This window comes from Mobula hypostoma, chromosome 24 (assembly GCF_963921235.1).
Source record: "Mobula hypostoma chromosome 24, sMobHyp1.1, whole genome shotgun sequence".
Lineage (NCBI taxonomy): Eukaryota > Metazoa > Chordata > Chondrichthyes > Myliobatiformes > Myliobatidae > Mobula > Mobula hypostoma.
This window is the reverse complement of record NC_086120.1, coordinates 47,332,756-47,347,426: the sequence shown is the minus strand read 5'-3', so window position 1 is coordinate 47,347,426 and position 14,671 is coordinate 47,332,756. Positions and strand designations below refer to the sequence as shown.

Here is a 14,671-nt window from a genome sequence, read left to right as displayed (position 1 = left end):
AACTTCATTCCAGTTTTATTTAACTACCTGAATGTTCAAAGTAAGTTTATTATCAAAGTACATGTATGTCACCAAAACAACCCTAAGATTCATTTTTTTGCATGCATACTCAATAATTCCATAATAGAATCAATGAAAGACTGCAGCAACTTGGGTATTCAATGTATCAGCAAGGGTGAACATGAAACTGCTAGAATAATGTAAAAGCTCTATGGATCATTAACACTTGATAAAGAAAGTAGATCTTCCATTTTGATCCTTGCTTAACCCAGTGAATCCAGGGTCTAAATCCACAGTACTGTGGTTGAATCTTAGCTGCCCGCTGAACAGACAGAGCAATTTCAGCAAGCCTGACAAGTTAAAGGCTATATATTCATGCTGTCTGTTATGTTCATCTCCAATGATTTTGTTTTTAAAAGCTAAGATTTTAGATGAAGTACTCATCTATGATAATGATGTTAGTGAACATTATAATTAAATATTAATTAACAATCTGAAGTATTGGTACTTGTTGTTTTGCAATATTTTCTCAAACTAGTGATAAATATGTTGATTAGTGGTAAGCCTAGATCATCAGCCCTCCTTTTTGAAACATTGATAGACCATAGGATCACTACAGGAAACCATACTCAATGGAATAAAACAGGAAAACAGGTGATTTGTACTTCGTAAATATTCTAGATTAGATCTTGCAATCTAGTTTAAATATTGGAGTGCCACAGTAGTGTAGGGTTTTGTGAAATGCTATTACAGTTTGGGGCGTTAGAGTTCAAAATTCAATTCCATCTTCCTCAGTAAGCTAGTTTGTGGGTTTCCTCTGAGTGCTCCAGCTTCCTCCTCCAGCCCAAAGACATATCGGTTAATCGGTCATGGTGAATTGTCCTGTGATTAGACTAGGGTTAAATCAGTGGGTTGCTGGGCGGTGTGGTTTGAAGGGCCAGAAGGGCCCATTCCGCATTGTATTGCTAAATAGAAATAAAATAAAAATAAATATTACAATTACACTAATACCACTACATGAACACATCCATAATATTGACTTTATAAAGGTAACAAAACTTGGTTCAGATCATTTATTGTTTTTGACCTTTACAAACTTCTGTGGTTCAAAATCAATGTCTAAAATTTTTTTTCTGATAATCTTCATTTGTCTGAAGTTGTTTATTAGGACAAGTGATAAGTCTGTCTTCTGTGCATATTCTCACTTCAATTTCTTTCTCTTTTCATTTTCGCCTGCCGTCTGGCTTTGATTTCACAACTCAGTGCATGGTGGGAAGGGTATTAGGTTTACCCATAGCGAGGAGGTTTATCCTGAAAAGGGTATGTTTGAGCTTAATGCTGCCAATAGTGGCAGCATTAGAATGCCTGGGCTTGAAACAACTGTTGAGTCAATACCTGAGTGGCACATAACAATATAAGACTGAGCAACCCAAACGGACCAGTCCTTGTGCATGCTTTTGCAGCAAGCGGCTTTCTATGGTTAAACAACACACAATGGAGTGACTTGCTTGTTACAATTATGATTAGGAAGGACTTTTTCATTTGAGTTAAATAAAAGGTCTTTCAAGACCCTGAAATGGAATTTCTTCTGAAATGATATTCAGTTTGTAAGGAGAGAAAGAAAAAATATAAAAGCTTCAATATATTTTGAGGAGCAGAAGCTCTTATCTGATTTTTTAAAAGTACGACAGATTTTGTAGCTCATCAATACCTGGGTGTATTGTCTGATTTTTGAAGTCATCCTAATTGGATTCCAACTCCCAACAAACTGAATTGATGCGAATGTAGACTGGTATCTGTTATTTTTAATTGCATCAAACTCACCAGAACAGAACCAGTGGCATTATGATGGCTGAATCATTGCTTGCACTGGGTTGGAGGGAGAGGAGATGTACTTAAATCGATTAGGTTTATGCATGTGTCTCATTGGGCTGTCCCAGTTACCTAACTGGGTTCACTTTGCACTTAGTCAGTTTTGCACTGAATGCTTTGCATAGAGTTTACAATCACTGTTAAACAGCCTTTTAAATTTCTCTATAATTTTATAGGATCTGGTGTGGATGATCCAGTGGGAGAAGTATCTGTCCACGTTGAGCTTTTTACACACCCAGGAACAGGAGAACACAAAATCACAGTTAAAGGTTAGTTGTAATGAGCGTTATTCACACTCCAAATCTTTGATGTTCATGTCTATTTTTAAAATACATTTTTCTCCCTTCAATAATAAGAAACAGAATCAGGTGTAGGGCACACCTTCCACTGAGCCTATTGCACCATTGTAGCTGATCCTGCCCCTCAAGTCTACTTTGGCACCTAGTCTCCACATCCTTCAAATGCCTGTGCTGCTTTTCAAACATACTGATTGAACATCGTTATGTAAATCTATAAAGATGTCCAATCAGTATGTTTCTTCAAGTCACCATCTACCCTGAAAATATACTCCAAAATTCTAGGCTCTGTTAACAAAAACACCTCAGTATCAGTTCCTCTCTTTGGTCTTAACAAAATCATCTCACATTCTTGTAATCTCAGTTTCTTTGTATAGCAGTCATTCTTGATTGCTGAAGTGTGTAACAACCCATTTGCTTAATACTTTTGAGCAGAATTTTTTGATGTTTGTATCTGAAATAATGTATGTATTGTGGTTAGCCTTTTTTGTACATAAACAGAACCTGACAAACAACCAATGTGGAAAAAATAATACTGAGAACATGAGTTGTAAGAGTCTTTGAGCCTGAGTCTAGGTTAATTTGCGTTAAAATGTGTGAATGAAGTTATCCATGCTGGTTCAGTATATAAATCTCTATACTGTACACCATGTTTAGAAAGATTCCTGCCTTTGTTCAAAAAATGCTACTACAATAACTGCATTGAACCATCACTGAATTGTTCCCACAGCCTATGGACTCACTTTCAAGCACTCTGTATCTCATGTTCTTGATAGTTAATGTCATTTATTTATTATTTTTAATTTTCTTTTGCGTTTGCACAGTTTGTTGTCTTCTGCACACTGTTTGTCCAGCCTGTTAGTGTGATCTTTCATTGATTCTATTATGGTTATTGGATTGAGGATGCCCGCAAGAAAATGAATCTGAGTTGTATATGGTGACATATGTACTTTGATAACAAATTTAATTTGAACTAGTTTCCATAGCCTTAAGTTACGCTTGACAATGTATATGAAACAAAATGAGCTAAGTGATAGATTACTGTAACCACAATTATGACCTTTGGATTTAATTAACTTGTTAATCAACTGAAATGCTACCCTTAAACTGTATTTAATTCTTTTCTTGGTACTCATAACTAACCTCCCTCCCTTTGCAGTTGTGGCAGCCAATGACCTCAAGTGGCAGACAACTGGAATCTTCCGTCCATTTGTTGAAGTGAATATGATTGGCCCTCACCTTAGTGACAAGAAAAGGAGGTTTGCCACCAAATCCAAAAACAACAGCTGGGCTCCAAAGTTTAATGAAACCTTTCAATTGTACGTATCTTTTTCATTATGTTTTTACCCAAATCTTTCCTTTTAAGTGACTTACCAATTACTCCAAAAATCCAAACATCATTTCTTAATTAAGGAGTGGATAAATATTTTAGTAACTCAATGGGACCATTTTTTTTTCCTTCATACTGCTCAACTCTTGGATATTGTCTACACCAGGGGTTCCCAACCTTGGTTAACGTTATTGGTCCATAGCAGAAAAAAATGTTGGGGACCCCTAGTCTGTATGAATTTTAGTAAGGCAGTTGATGAGGTTCCATTGTGACTTGGCTGTTTGGATTCAGATTTGGCTTGCCCATTAGAAGATACAAGATAGTAGTCAGGGTTTTATTCTGACTGTTGGTGGTGCACTGGGTCCTCTTCTGTTTGATGTAGATAAATGACCTGGCTGAAGACAGTAAAGGTTAGGTGAAATGTTTATAAGTGATACAAAGAATGAGGCTGTTGTGTACAATACAAGATTGCTAAAGGACACTGCAGGATATAGATCAATTGAAGATATGAATGGAAAAATGGCAGATGGACTTTAATCTGGTCAAATGTATGGTGTTGCACTTTGGGAGATCAAACTTAATTGGCAGGATCCTTAACAACATTTGCTGCACAAGTTGATAGGGTGCTAACAAAGGCATATGGCACTTTGCTCTTATTTGTCAAGGAACTGAATTCAAGAGTCAGTTCAAGCTTATTGTATCTGACTACATCATGAAACAACATTCCTCCTGACTATGGTGCACCCACAGAACGTATGTATGATACAACACACAAGATAAAATATTACCATAAATAAGTGATTGAGTATAATTCAAAATGCATGTAGTGTGCAGTACAAGTAAACAGCTCATTGCCCTAGTGACAAGGCCTCAGTGGTGGCAGTGTATTCAATAGTCTCACGGCCTGAGGAAATAAACTGTTACTCAGTCAGGCAGTCCTAGTCCTGATGCTAGAAGATAGATAGGTCCATGAATACAAAAGAGACTGGAGGGATATGGACCATGTGCAGGCAGAAGAGATTGGTTTAATTAGATGTCATTAGGTTTATAAGTTTGTTACAATAATGCAGGCTAAATGACCTGGTCCTGTGCTATACATTGTCCCTGGATTGTTCTGATAACACTGGGCTCTGAAACCATTCTGGCACCGAATTGAACTCTGAGCTTCATTCCAGCACTTAGATGGTGGCATTCTGTGCGGGTTACAGTGGAATCCAAGATCAGCCCTGAGGTGCTGTGTGGTGTTGCCTACCACTTTAATGTTTAAACAGCTAATTCCCATGGACTGAACAAATCTCCCTTCTTTTTGCCCTTGTAGAGTGCTGTAACTGCACCAAATACTTCAAATTCAGCAGCCTATAGACCATTCTAAGAGAGAATCCTCTAGATCCTTCAGCAATCATGCACCACCTCTACCTTCCAGAAGCTGGCACTTGCACTGTCCTTTACTGTCCCTCTCAACTAGCTACAGGCTATATTGCAGTGATCCTTTGCACAGTAGCGTAGCAGTTAGTGTAATGCTGTTACAGTGACCCAGGTTCAATTGCAGTTTTGTAAATTCTGATCATTTCTACCAACTATACCTCACCACCCAAATGGGGAAATCAAACCAGAGAAGCCTGTGGAGGAGTTCAAATCACTATCTTAGGGATTTCAGTCCCAAAAGTGGGTTTAGCAAGTTTGCGGATGACACAAAGGTTGGTAGTGTTGTGGATAGTGTAGAAAGTTGGCATAGGTTACAAAAGGATATTGATAGGATGCAGAGCTGGCTGAGAAGTAGCAGATGGAATTTAATCCAGAAAAATGCGAAGTGATTCACTCTGGAAGGTCAAACATAAAGACAGTACAAGGTTAATGGCAGGATCCTTAGCAATGTGGAGGCAGCGTAGCAGTTAGTGTAATGCTATAACAGCATCAGTGACCTGGGTTCATTTCCTCTCACATTCCAAAGACACATGGGATTAGTAGGTTGATTGGTCATATGGTTGTAATTGGGCAGCATGTGCTGGTTTGTCCAGAATGGCCTGTTAGCATATTGTATCTCTAAATAAAGAAGAAGCGCTTGTTAGCAGCATCAAAACACAAGGTGATGGGTGAAACCGGGAGGGGGAGGGGTGAATTAAACAGCTGGGAAGTTGATTGGTGAAAGGGATACAGGGCTGGAGAAGGGGGAGTTTGATAGGTGAGGATAGAAGGCCATGGAAGAAAGAAAAGGGGGAGGAGCACCAGAGGGAGGTGATGGGCAGGCAAGGAGATGAGGTGAGAGAGGGAAAGGAGGATGGAAATTGGTGAAGGAGAGGGCAGAGGGGGGCATTACCAGAAGTTCAAGAAATCGATGTTCATACCATCAGATTGGGAGGCTACCCTGATGGAATGTAAGGTGTTGTTCCTCCAACCTGAGTATGGCCTCATCGCAACAGTAGAGGAGGCTATGGATTGACATATCGGAACGGGAATGGGAAGTGGGTGGCCACAGGGAGATCCTGCTTCTTCAGGCAGACAGACCGGAGCATAGGTGCTCAGCGAAACAGTCTCCCAATCTACTTTGGGTCTCACCAATATACAGGAGGCCACACTGGGAGCACCAGACACAGTATATGACCCCAACAGACTCGCGGGTGAAGTGTTACCTCACCTGGAAGGACCGTTTGGGGCCCTGAATAGTAGTGAGGGAGGAGGTGTAAGGGCAGGCGTAGCACTTGTTCCACTTGCGAGGATAAGTGCCAGGAGCAAGATCCACGGGGAGGGACGAATGGACAAGGGAGTCACATAGGCAGCGAGACTTGTGGAAAGCAGAAAATGGAGGGGACGGGCGAGGGAGAGGGAACAATGTGCTTGGTGTTGGGATCCCAATGGAGATGGTGGAAGTTCCAGAGAATTAGGTGCCGGACGTGGAGGCTGGTGGGGTGGTAGGTGAGGACAAAAGGAACCCTATCCCTGGTAGGGTGGCAGGAGGACAGGGTTGAACAGACGTGCGCGAAACGGAAGAGAATATTGTTGAGGGTAGCATTGATGGTGGAGGAAGGGAAGCCCCTTTCTTCATTCTAAAATCAAAAGCCTCATCCTGAGAGAAAATGTGACAGAGATGGAGGAATTGAGAGAAGGCTTGCTGAGTTCCTCCAGCATGTTGTGTGTGTAGCTTATGTGCATCACTTGTTTAGACAGTCCAGTGTTTGTAAATGCTCTCTCCTTAAAGGGGAGGGTGTGGTGAGGAGATAGCAGCTTCACTTGGTAACGATTGTTCTGCTCCTGTTAGTTCTGGTTGTGCACCACTTTATCCTGTAGAAATAATGGAAGCTATCTGATGTGTTTCATAGGCCTCCTGTGGGCAAACAGAAGGCAGCACATGTAAATGGGGAGCTAAGGAGTGGACGTAGAGAAGATTTACCCAGATGCTGCCTGGATCGGAGAGCATTTCTTCTGAGGATAGATTGAGATATATAAGGGCATAAATCAAGTGGGTAGCCAGAGACTCTTACCCCCCCCCCCCCCCAGGGCAGAAATGGCTAATACCAGGGGGCATAATGTTTAAGGTGATTGGAGGAAAGTATAGGGGGAGGTGTCAGTTGTAAAATACAGAGAGTAGTAAGTATGTGGAACAACCAGCCAGGGATTTAAGAGGCTCCTAGATAGACGCATGGATGAAAGAAAAATGGAGGGCTATGTGGGAGGGAAGATTTAGATTGATCTTAGCATAGGTTAAAAAGTCGGAACCACATGATGGGCTGAAAGGTCTGTACTGTGCTGAAGTGTTCTATGGTCTTTGGCTTATTATTGTTATGCAGCAAGATACAGTAAAAAGGCTTCTGTGTGCACCATCCAGACAGATCATTACATACATAACTACAGAATGTAAGCTATAGTTACAGAGAAAGTGAAGTACAGGTAGACAGGCATGGAGCAGTGGATAGTGAATAATTTAGATTTGACAGTGGTCACAAAGGTTATTTTCCAACTTCTGTTGGAACCATTTCAGTACTTGAGAATGTTGGAAGTCTAACTGTAGAAATTCGACAATCCTCTGAAAGATCAAAACAGATTTGAGAAGCACTGAAAGGGAAGTTAGAAATGGGGGTGTAAAGATTGCTGGCTTTTTTTTAAGAAAGTGGTTGAAACTGGGGATGCAAAGAAAAGGAAAACAAAAGCCCAGTTATCACATCTTCACAAAATCCATCTCACCTTGGGCTGCAAAAGACTTTGAATCATAGATTAATTATAAAAGCAGCTATAAATAAGTCAAACTGGTACTGTTCCAAATCTGGTCTCCATTGTTTTAACTTAAAGTAAGTATTATTTATTTGGAGATATAGCACAGTAATTGGCCTTTCTGTATCAAAGTGTCTGCATCACCCAATTACACCATAATTTACTTGGACTGTATGTCTTTGGAATGTGGGAGGAAACTCATGCCATCTTTGGGAGAAATGTACAAACTCCTTACAGACAGTGGCGGAATTGAACCCAGATCACTGGCACTGAAATAGCATTATGCTAAGCGATTGCTGATTCAGCCGTAATCAATATTAATTCCACACATGGTTATACAATAAATGACATGCTAATACTCTATTCTTTTTTAAAATCATACATGTAATTGCCTTTCTTGCTGCAGCACGTTAAGCTCTGAAGATGGCCCAGAATGCTACGAAGTCCAGATTTGTGTGAAAGATTACTGTTTTGCCCGAGAAGATCGGAGTGTTGGCATCGCTGTAATGCAGCTGCGAGATATTGCACAGAAGGGAAGCTGTGCATGCTGGTTACCTCTTGGCCGCAGGATTCACATGGATGAGACAGGATTAACCATCCTCAGGATACTCTCACAAAGAAACAACGATGAGGTGGCAAAGGAATTTGTAAAATTGAAATCTGATATACGGTCTGCTGAAGAGGGCAGTTGAAAAAGGTGGCCAAAATCAAAACATAGATCAGAATTTAAAACTTTAATGTCTTAAGCTCTTTGGAGCTTCAGTTTTCTCGATTAAATGAAGCTACATGCCCCAAGTAAGCAAAAAAAAAACAGAAACAGGAGGCCCAATTTCAGTTTTGGTATGTGCATGTCTCTGAGGGTTCATTTATTTCCTTTGCCAATGTGGACAATTAATTTTACTTTTTGTTCATGAGAGGCAGCACCCAGCCCCTTAACAATCTGAGTATTCATATGGAATAACAACTGGATTAACTTTTATCTTAAGGTTAACGTCACTTGTGTAAATCCCGCATGACTCCACTGAGCCCGTATACAATGAGCACTGTGATCCTGTCCTTGTGGAGAGACCTACAGCTGAAAGAACTTGTATACCTCTCGTGAAAAGCCTCAGTTAACCTTTCTCTTCAACACCAAACTGCCAAAGTGTCTTTCTATTCACTGGTGTAACCAATTTCTAACACATTCCACAGTATTTCCTGAACAGATCGTTAATCTGAGCTGTATTCACAAACAGGCTCAGTATTTTACAGACCATTTGGGATTAGACACAAGTTTTTACATTTAATTAATTGCATTGCAAAAAAGCGTAAAACTAAAAGCTAATTACTTTATTGTAGGCCACCAACAGTAGCTCACCGGAGTCCTTTGTCCTGGGTCAGTCTCTAGGTGTAGTTCATCTTCGTGGGATATTCTTCCTCTCCCAGGGATGAGGTCTTTGGAACCTCTGTTGGCATTGCTGTAGCTCTGGGTTTTTACAGGATGCGGTTGCTAGCCCTACACCGAATCCTCTTCCTTTCACAGTGGGGTTGGGACTGTCCAGGGCAGAGTTTGAAAGCTCATCTATGCCTATTTATTCTTAAATCTGTTGTGGGAAACAGCCATCTAGACTTGTGGTTTCATGCACTGTTTATCTGAAAACTTAGTATAATCAGCACTATTAGCTTTTTGGAATTTTAGCCACAGTTGAAATTATTTTACATAAATTAATCCACCTTGTACGTATGGTCTTCCTTCACCATTTGTCTTTAAACTTCAACTTTATTTCAGTAAGCCTATTGCTATCTATTTATCCTAAGCTTTGACAAAGCTGATGTTTTCATCTAAACATAAATTTGAGGAATACACACAAAATACTAGAGGAACTCAGCAGGTCAGGCCTCATCTATGGGGAGGAATAAAAATCCAACGTTTTGGGCTGAGACCCTTCGTCTGTCCTGACCAACTGAGCTCCTCCAACATTTTGTGTGTGCATTGTTACTCTGCATTTTCAGCATCTGCAGAATGTGTTGTGTTTATAAATAAGAGGATATTTCAGTTATTGTAAATATTTATATATATATATCTCTTTACGTGTGTGTGTGTATATATCTATATATATATATATATACACATACATACATACACACACACTCTCTCTCTCTCTCTAAAGATATAAATAGGGTAAGAATATAAGAACCTTTTGAGATTTATATATGTGGGTATTGAATTCTACAGTTTAGGGGTGTAGTCCAGAAAAGCTGATCTGCCAATTATCTTTTGAAGAAGGTTGTTTAAATTTAATTGGAAGACTACTTGAGATCTCGAGCAGAATTATATAACAAAAACAATTCTGTGAAGTAGTCCCTTCTCAGACCATTAAGAGCTTTAAAGTAAGAGAACTGTAAAATTAATTCTAAAAGATACATGAAGCCAATGCAGAGTAGTGATATGTTCTCTCATCCTGGTTTTGGTTAAAAGTCTAGCACCAGCATTATGAAATGTTGAGATTCAGAATCATGCTAAACAATGTGTGCAGAAGGGAATAGTCCTTCATATCCTCTCCTCCCCACTCTCCCCCAAAATAGTCCCTGCCCCACACCAAGTGCTACTTGGATTTCATAAAGGTTCAATTTAATGTCAGAGAAATGTATACAATATAAATCCTGAAATGCTTTTTCTTCTAAAGTCACTACCTCTTTAAGTAAACATTTAATAAACTCTACGTCCTTACAGATCTTGTACATTTTTGAAATTTCAACTTTTAGCCAGGATTTTGCCAACATTCCCACAAACTGGTACCAGGTTTGGAGAAGAGGGAAGTCTCAGTTTTCCTTGACCAACCTTTCACTGAAGGGGTATCTATGGAGGGAAATAAACAGTCAACATTTCAGGCCGAGACCTGAAACATCAAGTGTGTTTATTCATTTCCATAGATGCTGCCTGGCCTGCTGAGTTCGCCCAGCATTTTGTGTGTTGCTCTAGATTTTTGGAATCTCATTTGTGATCTTTCACTGAACTGTGTATGGTGGAGCAGCAGCTAGCTGGAAATACCACACCACTTATGCTGTGACACCTGCTCTGCAATTCTCTGCCAGATTAGATCTGACACAGAATCAGCAAGTTTACCCTATTTTACAGAGATTTCATAGCTACCTGGAATTCTAATGGAAAACTGTATTTCTTATTTGCTTGCAATAAAATTTAAATCATTAGAAAGGACTTCTAAGTTAAAACTAACATTAAGTTTTCAATTGCTTCTGCACATCAGAAATGTTCAGTAACATTGAAGATTGATGTGACAAAACTGGGTACAGTCTGTGTCTGTCAGTTTATCCATTACCTCTTCCCCAAGACTCCTCTTGGTTCAAGCACAGGACCACTGCCCCAGTATCTTATTTCACACACCCACCACTCTGTATAAAAACCTACCTGACATTCCCCCTTGTACTTCCCTCCCACCACCTTAAAATTATGCCCCCTTGTATTAGCCATTTCCACACAGGGAAAAAGATCTCATGCCTCTTATCTTGTACTCCTCTATCAAGTTACCTCTCATCCTCCTTCACTTCAGAGAGCAGTCCTAGCTCACTCAACCTATCCTAAGTTAGAGGAATGTGGGAAACAAGGCCCTAGTGACCCAAGTGCTGACATGGGCAAGTTTTACTATAATGCTTTTAGCAGATGTTTTCATGTAACAAAAAAAAGTCCAACATACTCACATCAGGAAAACTATCTTTCCATTTAGTCCTCCTGCTAAAACATATTTGGAGTTTTTTTAAAGTTCTATATTTAACAAACACAGCCGATTCCATCCCCACCTTTCAACTGTAAATGGCAAGTACTTTCTACAAGGTCCTTTAGCTCATCACATCTGAACCAACCACGACACCAAGCTAGACTAATCCCATCCGCCTGCACATGGTCTATATCCCTCCATTCCCTGTCTAACTGCCTCAACTATTCAAATTGCATGTGCTTCCACCATTTTCCTGGCAGCACATTCCAGGCACCTACCCCATGTAGAAAATTAAAACTTTATAAATCTCAAACTTCTCCCTTCTAACCTTAAAGCTATGCCCTCTGGTACTTGACGTTTCTACTCTGGGAAAGAAATGTGTTATAGTCCCATAGGCTTTAAAATTTAAAGTAAATGTATTACTGAAGTCTATATGTTACCATTTGCTACCTTGAGATTCATTTTCTTGCAGGCAATTACTGGGAAAATGAGTACAAAAACAAGCTATATACATAAACAAAGACAGACAAACTGTGTGCAAATAATAAACAACACAGGAACATTGCTCCCTGGTGAAACCTGGCACATATTCCATGTGTAACTTCCAGTGCAAGTCACCTTGGAAAACGGTTGGGTTTCCTCAGAAAATCCCAGGTGAATATCTGGAAATAACTAGAATGATAAGTCAACATTGATCACCTATTCAGGACTAAAATACCAGCAAGTCTGAACATATTAAACATCTCCAAACTAAATCATAAGCCCATGAAGAGGCAAGAGAAAAAACTTAACTTTTAAAATTAAGACTACACTCAAATATTTAATGTTGGAAGCAATCTTAAGGCAAAGCACAATCTAAAATAGGCCGGACGTGAAAGTGCACTTCAGACATCATGTATTATCCATAATGTTTTTTAAAAAATAACCTGTAGACTTTCAATTCTCCTGGTAGTTTTCGATATGGTTTCATTTTTTTAAAATATATTTTAAAAACTACACACCCACTTGTAAACAATTATTCTTGGCTTTTGCATGATCACAGAAAAAAATGGCAGCACTTATTACTCACTTGATGTCATCTTACTTTTGACAAACAATTCCCATTCATTATACAGGCAAACAGGTCTTCTCTAGTCTATGGTTGGTCAGGGAAAAAAATAGAACAATAATTTATAGGTAATAGATAAAGTTAGCATTTCATAGGAGCAGAATTAATTAACTCAGTTTTGAAGATAAGTTCATCTTTTGTCTGGATGATAGAAAACAATTTCTCCTGTAGTTCTGGAGTATTTTTTTTAAAAACTTCTGTCTAATCCTGGGGGGAGGGACTCAAACTAAATTTTGCATTGGGTTCAAAGGCACATTGCAGTGCCAACTGTGGCATCCCCACATGTTCAATGGGTGACACTTGTTTTGCTGCCTTATATGCTCAGTTAATGTAAGAATTGTTTCCTTTTGAAGAAGTGCATGTCAGTAAAACTCAATGAAGGATGTGGCACCTTATGGCTGAATAAATTATTTTGTTGAAGACTTGTTGGAAAAATAGCATGAAACAATTGTTTGTTTTAAAACATCATTTATCAGAATGGTGTTTCTGACAAGTTTTTCAGGACCCAGCGTTGCTGAAAATACTTTCCAAATATTGAACAGCACATCACAATGAAATATACAAATTCACTGCAATACAACTATTGTTCGGAGATAAATCACGTGGCATGATTTGCACTAGTACTACATTCAAGTTCCTATTCCAAACAAGTCTTCACACATTGCAGATTTTTTAAATATAGTTTGTTTTTTTTAAAGACTATTCAAATATTTGTTAATTGGTTAGCAGCTAAGGAACTTGTGCCATTCACCCGAGCAAGTTTGGCATCCTCTTAGAATAAACTTTTAACCCAATTTCTCTTAATATTAACTTGTCTGAATTCTTTGCATTAATCCACTTATATACTTTTTGTAATATCTTCAATTTAAACAGAATCTGAAATGGATAGTCTATAACTGCAGGACAAAGTCATCAATGTCACATCTCAGTTTCCTCAAAGTTAACTATATTATCAACAAGTACTGCATTATATAGTTCAAGAATGGTGGAGCTTAATTACTCACGTAGAAATACATCAGACTATACTATTCATAGTAGAGTATATAGTAGTCATAGAACACTATAGCACAGAAACAGGCTCTTCAGCCCATCTAGTCCATACCAAATATTAATAATTCATACTATACATACAATGAGTGTGCAGCCAGGGACTTTTCCCTCCAGGGCAGAAATGGCTAATACAAGGGGGCATAATTTTAAGGTGATTGGAGGAAAGTATGGGGGGTAAAAGTCAGAGGCAGGGATTTTCCACAGAGTGGTGGGGGTGTGGAACACACTGCTGGGATGGTGGTAGAAGCTAATACATTAGGGGCATTTAAGAAACTCTTAGATAGGCATATGGATAATAGAAAAATGAAGAGTTAGTTGAAGGGGTAGGGGAGAGAAGGGTTAGGGTAGGCAAGTTAAGCACGACATTGTGGGCCAAAGGGCCTGTATTCACGGATTCTAAAGATAGATTGTAAAGCAGATGAGCTAAACCAGCTGTCTTGGGATGCTTTTTCAAACTAGAAATATGTGACAGCACATCGCAGTACTGATTCTTCCAACATGCACAAGGATCTTTTTGTTTGTCTTAAGTAGCCTGGGGAGGGGAGGAATGAGCAACAATTGATTTGGTATCTGGTGCACTTGAACAGTGTGTTGCATGTAGCACACTAGCTCCACAACAGGTAACCTAGAAAGGTCAAAATTTACTGCAGAACAACATTAGCCTAATTCCCACCAGAAGAATGCAGTAAATTTATCAAAGCAATCCAATTCACTGCAGCCATTAAAGACCACACTTTCCACAGAAGGGACAGAGTAGCTAAGGGTTGAAGCCCTCCATTGGTTGGGGTCGACCATGGATGTTGTGCCCTAGCTGTCATAAGCAAGCCAGGGCAGTACAATATGGAGAGCAAACTGTTGTTCATGCAGCTGACAAATCGAAAGGAATGGCACATACCAATACAGTTTGGCGCCACAGGAATTGCCATTCAGCGTTGAACTCAACTCATAGGGACTCCAGCTCTGGATTTGAGATCTTTACTTTGCCACCCACAGCTGGCAAGCCCCCTCTGCCATAAAAGGCACCAGTTGCCCACCATTACATTTTCTCCAGTCAACACAAACACTGAGTTTAGTAGCCAAGCCACACACGAAG

The 14,671-nt window shown here is 39.5% G+C and overlaps 1 protein-coding gene across 4 annotated transcripts in view; it reads left to right on the top strand.

The window, feature by feature from the left end:
- LOC134337269 (protein unc-13 homolog A) overlaps positions 1 to 13,481 on the top strand; it is a 298,564-nt gene extending 285,083 nt beyond the window's left edge. For 2 of the 4 annotated variants that reach the window (XM_063032134.1, XM_063032132.1), the window contains 4 exons: positions 1,264 to 1,320; positions 2,049 to 2,141; positions 3,328 to 3,487; positions 8,111 to 13,481. In XM_063032134.1, coding sequence (XP_062888204.1) covers positions 1,264 to 1,320; positions 2,049 to 2,141; positions 3,328 to 3,487; positions 8,111 to 8,396 — 596 coding nt within the window. In that variant the 3' untranslated portion in view covers positions 8,397 to 13,481. The remainder of the gene's footprint in view (positions 1 to 1,263; positions 1,321 to 2,048; positions 2,142 to 3,327; positions 3,488 to 8,110) is intronic. The other 2 variants (XM_063032135.1, XM_063032133.1) reach the window with 1 other exon arrangement.
- The last annotated feature ends 1,190 nt before the right edge of the window (positions 13,482 to 14,671 follow it).